Source organism: Myotis yumanensis, unplaced genomic scaffold, assembly GCF_028538775.1.
Source record: "Myotis yumanensis isolate MYYU_CA2020_CCGP unplaced genomic scaffold, mMyoYum1.0.hap1 SCAF_1, whole genome shotgun sequence".
NCBI lineage: Eukaryota > Metazoa > Chordata > Mammalia > Chiroptera > Vespertilionidae > Myotis > Myotis yumanensis.
The window spans coordinates 57847287-57863785 of NW_027223752.1; the positions used below are offsets into that span (position 1 = coordinate 57847287).

The 16499-nt window shown below is 43.2% G+C and overlaps 1 protein-coding gene across 2 annotated transcripts in view; it reads right to left on the minus strand.

Moving 5' to 3' along the window:
- Positions 1 to 4330: 4330 nt before the first annotated feature.
- MYZAP (myocardial zonula adherens protein) overlaps positions 4331 to 16499 on the minus strand; it is an 87910-nt gene continuing 75741 nt past the window's right edge. For both annotated transcript variants that reach the window (XM_070421908.1, XM_070421919.1), the window contains 2 exons: positions 14035 to 14135; positions 4331 to 5295 (listed from right to left, as the gene is read on the minus strand). In XM_070421908.1, the coding sequence (XP_070278009.1) occupies positions 5196 to 5295; positions 14035 to 14135 (201 nt within the window). In that variant the 3' untranslated portion in view covers positions 4331 to 5195. The remainder of the gene's footprint in view (positions 5296 to 14034; positions 14136 to 16499) is intronic.

Genomic DNA, 16499 nt, shown 5'->3' on the forward strand with positions numbered 1-16499 from the left:
ATCCTGCAGAGTCCAATTACCCCCAAATTTAGCAGCATCTACCTCTGGTCTCTCTTTCCAGAAACGCATCTCCAGTCTCCCTTTGGGCTTTTCTTTCCCTGACAAAGTCAAATGAGTGATTCTCAAATTTGTATATGAGGAAAAGGAGGCTAACTTCCTGCTCATCCAGCCACATTCTCCTACTTTCCTTCCGTACAATATATGTCCAATAAGAGTTGATCCTTGGCTTTGTAAATGTTCATGGTGCCACACCTCCTTCCCAGCAATTATTAGTAATGATAGCAGGTATCAATAATTGGCATGTCTCTGGTGCAGAGCTGGAAAGTTTTTCCATGCTATTTCATGTGATCTGCACAGCAAGGCTATGTGCGGGGTGCATTTCCAATAGCTTCCTGGTCAAAACTTCTTACTGGTGCACCGAGCCTCAGAGAGCTAAAGTGACCTAACCAAGAGGGTATTGCGATTCAGTGGCAGACCTGGGACCGACTCCAGGCTTCCCACCCATGTCCTGGAATCAGACAGGCCTTGAGTTTGAGTTTGATCCCTTTGAGTTTCAGTTGCCTTATGTACAAAATGGTGGGGACAACACCTTCCCCACAGGACTGCTGTGGAGAGGCCGGGCATATAAGCTGTGCTGCCTCAGCAATCTTGGGCCCCTTTACTTCCCCAACCAAGGCCCTTTCTGGAATGCTTTTCCTTTGTAGATTTCTTCGTGCTCATCAAGGTTGGGAATGATCCTCTCCAAATTATGTATGGGAAACTGCTTCCAAAGTGCTTACATCACTGGAGAGACAGAAAATGGATGTGAATGATTAGCTGTAAGAGTAGAAGAGATGGGCAGAGACAGCCAAAGGTCAGGAGGAGCCCGAGTCACTGGGACAGGTTTTGGTATTGACAAGGTCTTGAGGTGCACATGTGTGTTTTCCTCGCACCTGGCATGCAGCACCTGGCACACAGCACCTGGCATGTGCTGGTTGACCTGAACTGAACCTCTGAGTCTGGATGTCAAGAAAAACACCAGAGTCTGATGTAGCCTGAGCTCCCCAACCCTTGCCCTGAGGACCAACCTGAAGGTCCGAGAGCAGGCAGACAGCATTTGCTAGGGAGAAAATGGGTGCCCAGAGTAGACATACTGGTACATCCTTGGTTAGTGTGCCCTCTAATGGGGACCACGTCACATCCCCAACGCCAAGCACTTCCCAAATGTTCTCCTCTCCCTGGCTGGCTCTGAAATCTGCCCTCCGGGGCATGTCCCACTCAGATTCACACCCCATCTCAGGCACATCCCTGAACGTCCCTGTCTCATGGCTGGTTCTTGCTCCTGGCTCACTAAGCAGCAGGCCCTCTCTGATTCCAGGGCCAGGGGGGACACCTGCTCCTCTGAGCCCAGTCCTGTTTCCTGTCAGCTGCCCAGGCACTCTCTGGGCCGTGGGGACGCTACAGGCCTGCAGATCACACCTGCAGTCCCTGAGCTCAGGTATCCAAAGGCAATATCCTGAAGGAATTTTCTTCCCTGACTGTTTGGAGGACATATGCGTCTGCTTAAAGCAAGCAACTTTACACACGCCTTCCCTTCTCATCCCCCATGCTGGCAAAGGAGCTGAGAAACCACATTCTCATCCTGTGGGGGAGAGTTTCAATGGATTCAAATTTCCACAGGCCAAATTGGACCTAAATGTACATCACTTTTGACCCAGCAATTCCTTTTCTAGGAATTTATCCTGAGAAAATAATTAGGCAAATGTAGAAAGACATATTGTACAGGATGGTTCATCAGAAGATTGTTCAAAGGGAGTAAAATTCCAACAATAAGGAATAGTTCAAGTGAATCATAGAACATCAATAAATTGGAATCCAATTAATTATAAGAAACAATGGTGTAGATACCTAGAATTATCATAGTAAGTGAAAAGCACTTACAAAAGTATGCAATGGTAACAGGCAGCATTTATTGGGTGCTTGGGATATGCCAAGCACTATTCTAAGAACCTCATAGATGTTAACTTGCTTAATCATCACACCAACCCCAGTTAGGAAGGAACTGTCACTGTCCCCATTTTACAGGGGGTTGAAGGGATTCTATGACTTGCCCAAGGCACGCACTCAGTGGCTGAGCACATGCTGCATCTCAGAACAGGGGCCTATTTAAGAACAAAACAAAATAAATGGTGTGTGTGGGTGTAAGAAAATCTGGAAGGACTAGACTAAAAATATTAACCGAGGAATAATGTATTATAGGATGATATCTTTTTTTAAGTTATATATCCTGCTGTTCTTCACTTCATTAGATGAAATTTACCCTGCCATGTTAAAGTTCATTCTGCCAGTTCTACTCATGACCCGTGCTCAGGAGGAGATGAAGAGTTCACTCTCTCAGGTAGTGGGTCAGGGGTCACCGGAGTTAATGTTGACAAAGGATCAAGAAGGGTCATCTCTATTTCTTTGTTTCAGTCTACACTGCTCAGGAACTCACTTAGTCTTTCTGAATAGTTCAAATGTTCAGAATTCTCTACATCAGTGATGGCGAACCTATGACACGCGTGTCAGAGGTGACACACAAACTCATTTTTTTGGTTGATTTTTCTTTGTTAAATGGCATTTAAATATATAAAATAAATATCAAAAATATAAGTCTTTGTTTTATTATGGTTGCAAATATAAAAAAATTTCTATATGTGACACGGCACCAGAGTTAAGTTAGGGTTTTTCAAAATGCTGACACGCCGAGCTCAAAAGGTTCGCCATCACTGCTCTACATGTTAAAGATATATTTAAAAATATAAAAGCCCCAGCCCTGGCCAGGTGACTCAGTTGGTTGGAGTGTCATCCCATACACCAAAAAAAAAAAAAAAAAAAAGTGGTTGCAGGTTTGATTCCCAGTCAGGGCACATATCTAGGTTATGGATTCCATTCTCAGTTGGGGCATGTAAGGGAGGCAGCCAATTGATGTTTCTTTCTCATATCAATGTTTCTCTCTCTCTCTCCCCTTTCCTTCCCTCTCTAAAATAAATAAATAAATAAATAAATAAATAAATAAATAAAATCAATAAACATATCCTAGGATGAGGATAAAAAAAATACAAAGGCCCCAGATAGAGCCCACCTTTAATGCTGTGAATGATCCATGGTATTCTCTGAATGTAAAATTACCCACTAAAATTTTCCCCTTTTTCCTTTCTTGTTTTAGGAAAGAGAGAGGCGGGAATGTGGTGGTGTTCACGGAGCAGGTTTCATTTCTGCCTTGCTCCCATTAAAGCTCACATTCCTTCCTGCGTTGCATTGCATTTAGAAATGGCTGTCCGGCCAGCTTCTCTAGAGGCCTGGGGCTCGCAGTTGCCTCTGCCACTCCAAGTCCAGCTTCTCTCTCCTGTTCCCAAGGGCTGCCGTTGTCTGAGATGCTCCTTTTCTGGGCATGGCTTCTCGCCGCTGGGACATCCCCATGAGGGGACCAGGAGGCAGCAGAGCCATAAAATAAACCTTCAGGATGAAGCAATTGCTCCTGCGCTCAGCGCCCGGCCAGTGCCTCTGTGTGAACACCTCATTCGGCACTCACATCAGCTGTCCAGGGAGGAGTGCTTATCCCAGGTTCTTAGAAGATGAAGCTTTGGTGACTGCCCAAGGTCCTACAATCATAATTTAAATACCACTTTGGCTTCAAAATGCACATTTTCCTTTTTACACTATCCTGATTCACAGGGATTTACCCATCTAAGTTCCTTTGCTTTATTTCTTCGGTGCTTTATTTTTTTGAAGTAGGGAAGGGCAGAGGGGGGATTGCGCAAAAGGGAGGGTGATTTTTTAAAGTAAAAACTACTTTTGTATTTTATAACCATGTATCTTATTCTTTTCAGAAAGAGAGTTAACTAGTTAAGTTTCGCCAAAACCGGTTTGGCTCAGTGGATAGAGCGTCGGCCTGCGGACTGAGAGGTCCCAGGTTCGATTCCGGTCAAGGGCATGTACCTGGGTTGCGGGCACCTCCCCCGTGGGAGATGTGCAGGAGGCGGCTGATCGATGTTTCTCTCCCATCGATGTTTCTAACTATCTATCTCTCTCCCTTCCTCTCTGTAAAAGATCAACAAAATATATTTAAAAAAAAAAAAACTAGTTAAGTTTCAGAGCTTAAAAATACACACACACACACACACACACACCATAACCGCCCCCCCACACACACACACACATACACACACATCTTATGGTTCATAAGTGCTTCTATGGATTATGCTAATTGAAAGCTCACCATGCCCTGACCTTAACACCCACTTCAGAGTCTGATTCTGTTCTCGACCCCTTGTCCATGGTCATGGGTGAAACACAGAGACAACATCAGTAGAACAAAATATATGGCATTTATTAAACAGATGTGACACGGGTAATTATAATATCAGAGTAGAGCATGCATGAACAAATTACTCATTCGTTTAACAAAAACACCAATCAATACTGAAAACATGACATGATTAAATTTCCACAACGTACAAAATTCTCGTTCAGTTAAAATGAGAAAGAAAAAAAAATCACAGGTTGAATAAATACAGTGATTTCAGCTGGCTCCACAGAGGCATAAGGCACAGATTAAACGAAGGGATCGGCAGGTCAGAATGAAGCGTGTCTGCCCACATGAGGACCATCTCCAAGGGTTCCCTCAACGCTGCACACAACCGAGAGGAGACCGCACTTGTGCTGGGAACAATCCACCCCCCAGCCCCCACCCCCGTCAAGTTCCCCCGGTGCCCATGCTCTTGTGGGCAGGCTTCTCTGCTCCAGAGAAATACTGCCTCTAATACTTTTACGGGTAAACAAAGCCTTCATGCGTAACAAATGGTCCTGGCCAGATTAACATGAAATTTCAAATGAATGCCCTTTTTCCTCCCAATTGAAGTCTAGTAAAACAAAATAGATTGTGAGGGAATTCTTCTGACAGGACTTAAGCGTATACACAAAAAACTAACAATGGCCCAGGACAGCGGAATAGGCTGGTTGGGTGTTTGAAATATGACCTTGTAAACCTCTCTCCTGCCCTCCCCCTCCGCCTCCACTTTCCTTCACATCTTATGAAATGGATCAGAACCGCAGCAATTTCAATTCTGGCTTAAACTGCATATGCGAAGAAGCAACAGTCACCCTTTCCAGACTTCTGGCCGCCGGGTCCCAGGGCCTTTGTCCATCTGTAAAAAGTGCACGTCTCTGAGGGCCTAAGTCAGAGTTTTCTTCATGGTTAACTCCAGGACTCGTGCGTATGGGGCATAGTTCCTGGAAGGCATTGCGGAGACTTCACGGGTCCGATGTGCTTCGCTGAGAAATGAGAAAAGGCTGGTCAGGAAGATGAAACAAAACTCTCCGTGCTCTTGGGTAAGTCAACTCTGGGAAATGGCTTTTCGACACTTAAAAACAGACTGTAATAATGCAGTTGAATATTTCATTTAAATGTTACAAAAGGGACCATTAATTTGTAGCAAATTGTAAAGGCTCAGCACGTGCAAGGCATCCATGATTCAGAAAAATGTAAAACATGCATTGAAGGAATTCATAATTTGGTGGGAAAGATCCGTACATAAGTCATTTTAAGATGATGTATTGGGCACGACTATAATAGAGACGTAAAGAGCTGAGCTGGATAGTCTCCATTTGCCCACTCAGATCTACTTTCTCCCTTCTCCACTCACTCTCAGCCCTGGGGAGCTGACCCGAAGATCAGCATCAATGGACTCCCTCACCGTTCATTGGGTCATTTGACCAATTGGGACATGATAGCGGGAGATGAGAAAACAGGAGAGGTCAGAACATCTGTTCCCTCCTGGCCAGGTGGCAGGTGGCAGGTGGCCATACTCCGCTGGCAAAGGCCACAGGTACAGCCCTACCCTCTGTCTCCTCCACTGGCTTTCACCCCTGCCTCTTTAGGCCCAGACTCTGCCATGGTCCTTTGCTTATTTTCCCTAAAGGTGTCCAAATCTTTACAAATAGTCCCTTCATTTAAGTTTCTCCAATAGTCCCTTCCAGCCAGGACCCTGAGCATTAATATATTATGGAAAAACTGGAGGCAGAATGAGCTAGCATGACTAGGAGGGCAACTGGAAATCCGCACAGGGAAGGTGAATCTTGAAGGATTCTCAGGCATCCCTCACGTGGGCAAGGAGGGGATGGGAATTCCAGGCAGAAGAAACCGTATGCGCCAAGGCAAGGAAGGGCGAACACGAAGGCCGCAGGTGCGAAAGGAGACACACTTGGTTCAGCTGGAGCAAAGACTTCAAAATGGAAAGCGGGCAAAGCCGAGACGTGGTGGAGCAGGGCGCTTGGTGCTCTCCTAAGGAGTTCAGAGGGGACAGAGAGTCCCAAAGGCTTTCAAGGGGTTTGGGGGGATGATATGCTCATATTTTTATTCCAGCAAGATACCTTGGTACTGCTGAGGGCTGACTGCTGAGGGGTCAGTCTGGAGGTAGAAGGTTAGTTGGGAGATTTTTGCTATTTAGGATGTGATCATGAGAATGAACTCTAACAGTAGCACTGGAGGTAAAGTAGCAAGGAAAAGTTAGGAAGATATGTGAGAAGTAGATTTAATAGGATTTAGTGACTAAGATGGAGCCATAGCTCATATTTTTTCCTCCTGGATACATAATACAACTACATTTCCCAGCCTCCCTTGCAATTCAGTGGGCCATGTAACCAAATGAGCAGAAATCATTTACAGTTGACCCTTGAAGAACATGGATTTGAACTGTGCAGGTCCACTCATAAGAGGATTACACGGATTTTAAAAATCTGCATATAAGTGGGCCCACACAGTTCAAACCCGTGTTCTTCAAGGGTCAATGGTATTTTCAGTCTGCAGTTGGAAATCCATGTACGCTAAAGGCCTACTTATGATAGTCAAATTTTTGATTGCGTGGGGGCTGGTACTCCTAATTCCTGCATTATTCAGTAGTCAACTGTATATTGCTTCCAGGTTCAGCCTATAAAAACCTTCTACATAATTATCTGATTTCTCTCTTTCCTTTCATGCAGAGGAGACAATAGAGGACCCAAGAGGACTCCAAAGCCCAGGCAGAGTCACTAGACAGGAGAATCCTGGGCTCCTGGATGGTGTGTGGAGCGAGGCCCATGCCAACCTGCCTTAGATTGTGGTGAGAAATCAACCTTTACTGTGCTCAGCCCCCAATATCTCTGGGCTGTTTGTTACAGCTGCTACATTTCTTATCCCGACTGTTGCAATGACCAATTATGTATATGAGATATAAGACTCAACTCTCTTTCCCCTAACTTTCCATGCCCAATTATGCACCAAGTGGTATGGAATTGAAAGTACTGTTTTGTGATCTCTCTTCTCTATCCCCCCAGCCACTGCCTTAGTTCAGGCTCTCATACTTTATCTTTGAATTTTGGAAACTGTTCTAAATGGTCTCCCTGACTCCACCTCCCCGAATTTACTATCCATTTGCTGTCAAGGACATCTTCCTAAAAAGACAACAGAGCACATTACTGTTGTTAAAATTCTCCAAAGTCCCCCTAATACTTCCTGGGTGAAGTCCAACTCCTCTGTCTGGTCTAAAGGCCCTCCACCATCTCCTGTTTTATCTCCTGGCTGGCTTTGCAAACCAGCACACAATTCTCACCATTCACTGCACTGCTGCCCACCTCCCTGCAACCTCATGCTGTCCCCTCCACCTTGAGTGCTTCCCTAATCAGATCGATCTGATGAATTCCTGCCTGTATTTCAAGACTTAAACCAGGCAGCACCTCCCATATGACAATTTCCCTGACTCCCCCCACCAGTGACAGAAATGATCCTTCTTTTCTTCATCCGTTCACAGTTCCCTTGAGCAGCGCTGCTCAATTCCCTGCTTCCCAAAGGTTCACTTCTGCTAAACTTTCCCAACACTAACACCTCCCACTACCTTGCAGTGATTTTCAACTAAAGAGTAGTAGGGAGACAGTTTCTTAATGAGATCTATTAGAAGCTTGGCGGGGGCGGGGGATTTTAAACTTCACATGTCTCTCCCCAATTGATTCAATATGTCCTTTCCAAGCCCTCTGCCTTACCCTCCCCATAACACCTTGAAAAGGCCTGTCACACAGGCTGCTGACACACCACTGGGAGCACCTCATTGCACCCCCTGGTCTATGCATTTGTCTCCTCTGCTGGGTGTCAGTTCTTGAAGAGTGAAAACTGCATCTCACTCATCTTCATGGCCCCAGAAGCTCACTCAGGCCAGGCACAGAGCCCTCACTCCACATACAGGTGACAGAGGGAACCAGAGGACCAAGGATGCTGAGAAGGATGCTCAGAGTGTCACCTGCCACACAGAGGAAGCCACGGGATCTGGCAACCCCGGAGTCCGCAGTGACCTCACCAGGCAGGTTCGTGGAGTGCCAGGGGCAGAAGCCAGATGGCAATTTTTGCCAACCACTGTGAAAATTCCCCATAACAGAAATGGTCTCCGGTGACAATATTCTAAAAGCCCATAAAGTGCAGAAATATTTATAAAGGTGGACCTTCCGGGCTTCAGAAACAGGCTCATACAGCCCAACCAAAAAGAGTGAGGTATTTTACTCAGTTGATCACTAGGAAACAATAAGATTTAAGAACACAAATAATTTTTTCAACCATATAACTGAAATTTGACCATTTTCTTTAAAACGTTAAGGCTATTGTTAACCATTTATAAATCCATAAAGAGGAAATTCCCCTGGGGGAATGATAGCAGAATCAGCAACTAAAGCTTTGACAAAAGCTACTTTGTGTTCTGGTCTCTGCAACAGAAATTTGAAAATGTAGGCATTTTAAAGTGCTTACTGTGTGCTCGGCACTTAGGACCACAGGGAATATTTTTCATTAAATTGTACCTATTAAGACATAATTTATGAGTTTGCTGGAAACCAGGTTTTACTTGGGGCAGGAGTAAGAGGCCTCTTTTCTTTTGTTATTTTTGTTTTCACTTTTCTCTGTGAACTAAGGTTAGCTGACCTGAAATTGCTCTCCACGGCTTTAATTAGCATAGGTCAAACCTTTCAAATAAAGCAGTTCAATCTTTTATTTTAAAAATAGGAGTTTAAAAGCCCCTGAAGTCGCACTGAGTGCCTTCTCACTTCTTCCCCTTCTCCTTGCTCCATGAAGAGATCCTTGCTGTCCAGGAATGTGTGTAACAAAGATTAGAGGAAGGAGGGGAAGGATTTGAAGAGAAGAGCCTGGAGGTTGAGAGATTAGACATGACACTAACTAACCTCAGGCAGTGGGAAAAGAAAGATATGAAGCAAGTCATGAAGGAAAAAGGCAGCACTGTATGAGTGAGTGAGTCTAGACCAGCCGTGGGCAAACTACGGCCCGCGGGCCGGATCCGGCCTGTTTGAAATGAGTAAAACTAAAAAAAAAAAAAAAAGACCGTACTCTTTTATGTAATGATGTTTACTTTGAATTTATATTAGTTCACACAAACACTCCATCCATGCTTTTGTTCCGGCCCTCCGGTCCAGTTTAAGAACCCATTGTGGCCCTCGAGTCAAAAAGTTTGCCCACCCCTGGTCTAGAAGCAAACAATCGTGTCTCAGAGGTGACTGCAGTGTACTGAGCTTAGGTAACTGGGAAAGCAATGGCAGCAAAAGAAAATACGCAAATGTGGTCACTGCACTGGGGACCCTATGTCTGTGACTCATCTCAGCAAGCTTCTGAGGGAATTACTATCTTGCTATTCCAGGTGAGAAAACTGACTTGCACAGCTGTGGATGTAGCAAGAGGAGGCAGGTCCAGGACCCAAACCCAGAATTAACCTCCTGCAAGTATTCTCTCTAACTCTGATAGAGAGAATGACTGGCTCAGTGACGGATCTCGTGGTATGAAGATCAAGCAGACATGAGCTGGGAGCGTCCAGCAAGCAGAAGGAAACAAAGACTTGTATGCAAGACAGAGAGATTCAACTACTTCATGGCTCAGCCACAGGGAAAAGCCAGGAAACTGGATGCCATCTTTGTAGAAACTACTGTAACCAAGCTAGAACCATGAGGAGTTCCGACAGTGAGATCTTAGAGGAAAAAGAGGATCCACCAAAAAACATGAAGGACAGGCCAGGAAGGTAGGAGAGAACCAAGAAAGGAAAGTCCTGTAAAGGTAAGAAACAGACATTCTTCTGCTAAGAAGGACTATCAAATGCTAGAGAGGGATGGCTCCAATCAACAGATATATGTGCCTATTATGTGTGAAGTACTCTATTCTACTAGTAAGTAAGTCCCAGAGAGACTGCAGTTAGTGAAATGGATGAAAATCCCTGCCCTCATGAAGCTTACATTCTAGTGGGGGGAGAGAGATAATAAAAACAAAGAGGTAAAATATAAGCAAGAAATGTTTTCCCACCCTAACCGGTTTGGCTCAGTGGATAGAGCGTCAGCCTGTGGATTCAAGGGTCCCAGGTTCGATTCCGGTCAAGGGCATGTACCTTGGTTGCGGGCACATCCCCAGTAGGGGGTGTGCAAGAGGCAGCTGATAGCTGATCGATGTTTCTCTCTCATCAATGTTTCTAACTCTCTATCCCTCTCCCTTCCTCTCTGTAAAAAAATCAATAGAATACATTTTTTTTTTTAAAAAAATGTTTTTCCAAGTCCTTTATTAAATAAACTAGAGGCCTGATACACAACATTCCTGCAAGGGGCTCAGCCCTCACAGCCCCAGCTGCGTCTAGTCGTTCTGCTGTTTGGTCCAATTAGCATATTAGCTCTTTATTATATGGGATCATATTATAATACAGATCAGCTGCCTAAGACCCCACTTGGTGTATATCTTTCATTCATTCAGTCATGAAATAAATGCTAGACCAGGGGATGGCACCCTAGCATCCCTGTCAGTAGGCTACCCAGTGTTGGCAGTGATGGGGGAAATGTGTGTGTGGGGGGTGGGGGGGATAAAAGGGGCTTGATGGCTCTGTCAGTAAGGAAAAGGTTAATTTCAATTCTTTTCAGCAGTACATAAATACAGAGCAGCTCTAACAGACAGATGCTATTAGCCATAGCACAGCGCACAGCCCTTGCAGGTGTGAGGAGAAATGAGCCGTAGGGATACTCCACAGTGAGACTTTGTGCCGGGGCCTGGGACACGCTGGGGCCACTCTGATGTCTCAGCTGACAGAGCCTCTTCAACCCCTGGGCCTGTCTAGAGGGTTTCAGACCACTGATAGTTTAACTGAGGAGCTCAGTGCATACTAAAGCACTTCGCACTTGAATAAGCTATTAATACACCTGACGAAATCGTTAATAACCACCAATAAAAATTAAGTTGGATACATTGCCTTAGCACACACACATTCATTTATATTTGATACACTGTCTTACATGTAAAGTCAGAGATTTTACTTGGTTACTAGTAATAATAGCTATTATTTAGGAAGTGCTTAATTTAGGTCTCGTTACCATGCTAAACACTTTGTACACGTTTTCATGTAATCCTCTTAGCAACCCTCTGAGTTCTGATATTGCCATCTTCATTCCCATTTTAAGGTGGAAATCACTGAGGCTTAAGAGAGATGACGTAGCTTGCCCAAGGCAGTGCTCAGCTGACAGCTGGCCGGGCAGGGCACACCTGCAGCCCGGGGTCCCCAACTGGACCACACTGCCGAGTCCTTCGTGGGAGAAGAACAGGGAGCAGGAACCAAACCCTTGTACATCCCTGAGGCGTAACTCAGTGCTTTCGTTGATCTAAAACACTGTGGAGGAGCCTGTTTGTAAAATATTCTGGAAAACACCATGGAATCTTGTATCGGTTAGACGCAAGTTTGAAGTCCAAATTAGAGTCAGGAATTTTGTTGGAACACACACAACACAATTTAGCGACTCTATTTATTATTTTAAAACCACAAATGTACCACACCAGGGCTCAGAAAGCCTGGTTCTAATCCTGGCTGTGTGGCTTCCAGTCATCACTTTATCTCTCTGGGCCTCAGTTTTGATGTCTATAAAACATGGGGATTAAGCTAGAACAGGGGCTTCCAATTTGTTTGATCACAGAACTCTTTATTCAAACAAAATCTTACTTGGAATCCAACTATAAAGCACACTAAAAGCTGGGTTCTTCTCAGTTGGTTTTCTTTGGGTGATGGTGGTGGTGGGGAGGGGGTCCCCATAAGCTAGCTCCTTGCTAACGTCCTCGTCCCAAAGCCCTAGCACAGAGCGTGGCGGTCCCAAGAAGCACAGGTGGAAAACTACTGCCCCGGATGATCTCTAAAGACCTCGTGGTGCTCACCACCCTGGCTGGCGTGGTGCCTGTCACATAGTAGGCACTTCATAAATATTTGTGAGGAAACGAATGAAATATTATTCTGCCTTTTCGGAAATGTGGATACGTAGTTTTCATTTCCTCCGCTGATTGACCCAGGTAGTTAAAGTGCTAAGATGGATCCTGGGGGAGACCAAATGTTACATTTATGGAAAAGCTGCTTTTAGATACCGAAGTGGCTTCCAAGTTCACCGTGGCCATAAGTTAAGGGTCTGTCAGCACTTCCATTATGAAAACCGCTTTGTGGTTTCATGACTTCGCCATAAAAGTTTGCTTCAGGCTATCCTTTGGCATACAAATTGAAAACCATGTTTTAAGCCAAAATGTGGGAATTAGAAAACAAACTGATTGGTTTCAGACACAGTTTTGGACCTGGCCTGGCCAAACAAGATTTATTATGTGGGCAATTAGAGTGGACTAGGCCACTTGGTTCTTAAAAAATGAAAAGGAGGGAAATGGCCTAACTATATTTCAAAAGGAGTTCCTGGATATGATCAATCATTCCTTTTTAAAATTTTTATTAATTTATTGACTTGAGAGAGAGAGAGAGAAAAAAAAAGAAAGAGAGTGACATGGAGTTGTTGTTCCATTTATTCGCTGGTTGATTCTCATATGTGCCTTGACCAGGGATGGAACCTGCAACCTTGGCATATGGAGATGATGCTCTAACCAACTGAGCAACCTGGCCAGGGCGCTTTTTGGCTACACTTTTATTATGTACTCTGTACCCCACATGGATGAGACCTGGGGTCTATTTACATAATCTTCTCCCCCTTTTTTTCTTTCTTTTTTAAAAACTTTTTCTATTAATCATATCGGAGTGACGAAATTTGCCTTGCTTTCACCAGAAACAAGCAATGTAAATGAGAACAATGTGACCTTGGTTACCTAAGTCACAAGCCACATGTCATCAGCATGCTTCTTATCAGCTTGTTTTATGTCCTCTTTGGACCAAGCACAGTTGTAAGCACCTGGAGACGGTGGGTTCGTTACAGGTTCCCAGGCTCTAATCTTACTAGGACGAGACCTAGGCATGGGCGTGTGGAGCTGAACATTGAACGTGTCAGTCCTCTAGCGCAGAAATGCAACCGAATGCAACAGGCTATGGTTATGGTATATCTGCTCATGACTGAAGCACATCATTTATTTATGAATCTGATTCAGTGCTAGACAATACTCTGTTATGGTGCTTGGGGCATAGATGAATTTTGTTCAAGATTTAGACTCTCCCTCCCTCACAGGTCCCTCTCACAATGTTGTAAGTCACTACAATATCTGTTTTCCCTTCCAGGCTGCACTCTAGGACAGGAACTAAATCTCATTCTTCTCCATGTCATAATTGTCTGGCACAATGTCTATGGAAGGAAGGAAGGAAGGAAGGAAGGAAGGAAGGAAGGAAGGAAGGAAGGGAGGGAGGGAGGGAGGGAGGGAGGGAGGGAGGGAGGGAGGGAGGGAGGGAGGGGAGGGGAGGGGAGGGGAGGGGAGGGGAGGGGAGGGGAGGGGAGGGGAGGGGAGGGGAGGAATGCACTCACTGATAGTGGCACTCAATCTTTCCCTGAAGTGGCTTCCCAGATCTCTCCTTCACCTCCTCTCCCCCCTGAACAATGCCCCCCCCCACCACAACTCCCACAGAAACCACTCAGATGCTTCAGCAGTCACCACTTATCTTTGAAGAAATATTTTTGATAGAAAGAATGCAATTCTCATCATAACAGCTCAGAAAAGTATTTTCTTAAGTCAAAGAAGAATTTGAGTCAGAAAAACAGGAAATTCCTAAATACCTGGGTATAAGATCACAGCCCACTCCAACCTCTCTGGTTTCCACTTCAGTCTTGGGCTGGGTTTCTATTAAGTAATCCAACTTGCTTTGTAATTCATTATTCTAGAGATGTGGGAGAAAAAAGTATTTTTAGTAAAACAAATATGTTCCCCCACAAATATACATGATATAATTTACATGTATTATCAGATTTTCCCCCATGACATGGACATCCATCACAATGTATTAATCAAGCACCTCTTATACAGTAGGAATTAAAGAAATACATAGATTGGATTCTTACAGGTAGCTTTCTGTGCATGCACATACATATGTATCCAATTTTACATAAATGGAAACAAACAAAATATCCTGATCTACATATTAAATCTGTTTTTCACTTAACAATTTGTTGTGAATACCTTTCCACATTTATTAGTTTTCTTTTTATATCAACAAACTCTTTTAATGCATTCATAGCATTCCATTGTATAGATGTACATTATTTATTTAACTTATTGATGGGAATTTAGATATTTAGTGCATTTTTACAATTATAAAAAGGTAAGTTCAGCTTTTAATACTCCCTTATTAAACTATAAAATGAGTAACTCTATTAATTTAATTTAATGGGAAATACCTCTATAACTTAATAATTAGTATTTCATAGGTGTGGAAAATTCAGAATCTCAAACATATAAAATAGAACAAGCTCTTAGGGATTAAAATTAGCATTCTAATTATTTTTTTTTCAATGCAGGGCCAAACATTACGTAGGTTGATGATCACATGCCTAGGAATTGGAAATTTGCCCCATGGGGAAAATGAAGGACAAAGGAGCAAAAACAGTTGAGGATATTGGAATGAAAACAGATGACATGAAAACAGATGAAATGATGGTGCCTAAAATCTAATGGGCAAAAACTTACACAAAAAATTCAGAAAGAGGTTAACAGTGGTTATCTCTGTATAGTGAGATTTTTAGATGTGTACCTAAAAGTTCTACTTATTTTTCTATAATGCTAGACTAAATTTTCATGCGGCAATGAGCATATCTATCTTACTGGTTATATCCTCAGAGCATGGCATGTAAGATGTGCACAATACTTCTTTATTGAATAAAAAATGTGTAAATGCCTTTACATATTATTTGCATAACTAGAAAAAAACGTTTCAGCATTTGTCTTCTCCTTAAGTTGGAGCAGAAGCTGAGGCTCGGTCCTAAGGTACTAGATAGCACAGAAACGTCTCCAAGTTCCATGGAAACAGAGGCTCATTTGTTGGGAAGGAAGAATGTGGGCTACAGCTCAGTAGCGCCCGCTCTGAATGGGTGCTCGGATACAAACTCCTGGAGGGTGTAAAGAACCATGAATTCTTTCTAATAAATGGGAAGTGGTGTAAAGGAAGGGAATTCAATCCAGATTCCCTAGCAGCTCACAAGCCATGACAGACCTGCAGGCTCCGAATCTATCCCCTGACACTCAGTATGGGAGACCCCTGCTGTCTCCCTGCCAGGGGCACATCAACATTCTCTCTCTCTTCCACCCCCCTCCGCACCCCCCCTCCACCCATCCTCCCCTGTTCTCTCATATGTAAGTAGATTATATTATACATACTTTTGTACTTCGTTATTTTCATTTATATAAGCATTTCCTGTTATAAACATTTTAATGGTTGCATTATATTTTCTCTTAATCTCTTTAAAATACATATGATTTTTAAAGCAAAAATTACAACAATATATTGTGGGTTTATAATGTATATAGATTCAATACATATAATAATTGTAACAGCAGTGGGAGGGGTAAATGGTCCTATATCATTGCAAAATTTCTACATTTCACAGGAAGTGGTACAATATTACCTCTAAGTGGACTGGGAACACTTAATGATGTATATTTTAATACCTAGAGCAATCACTATTAGAGAAAAGACACACAGCAACATTCCAGTTGATAAATTGAAATGGAATTCTAAAAACTACTGAAATCATTGAAAGGAAATGGGAAGCAAAAGAAACAAAAACAAAGGGAATAAAAAACAAATAATAAAATGGTAGACCTAAATCCAACAATATCAGAATAATTAAATATCAATGGACTATATACTCCAATGAAAAGTCAGAGACTATTAGAATGTATAAAAAAGCAAGACCCAACTTCATATTGTCTATAAGAGATGCACTTTAAATATAGAGGTACAGTTCAGTTGAAAATAAGTGGATGAAAAATATATACCATGCAAACGGTAAACATGAGAGGGCAGGACTGGCTATATTGATAGCAGATAAAATAGACTTCAAGACAAAGAATATGAACAAAGGTAGTGACTAACATTTCATAATAATGAACAGGTTAATTCATCACCAAGACATAACAATAAAAAATGTGTATGTACCTATTGACAGGGCTTCAAAATACATGCCGTCAAAAATAACAGATTAAAGGAAGAAATGGATGGCCTAAAACCATGGTTACACATTTCAGA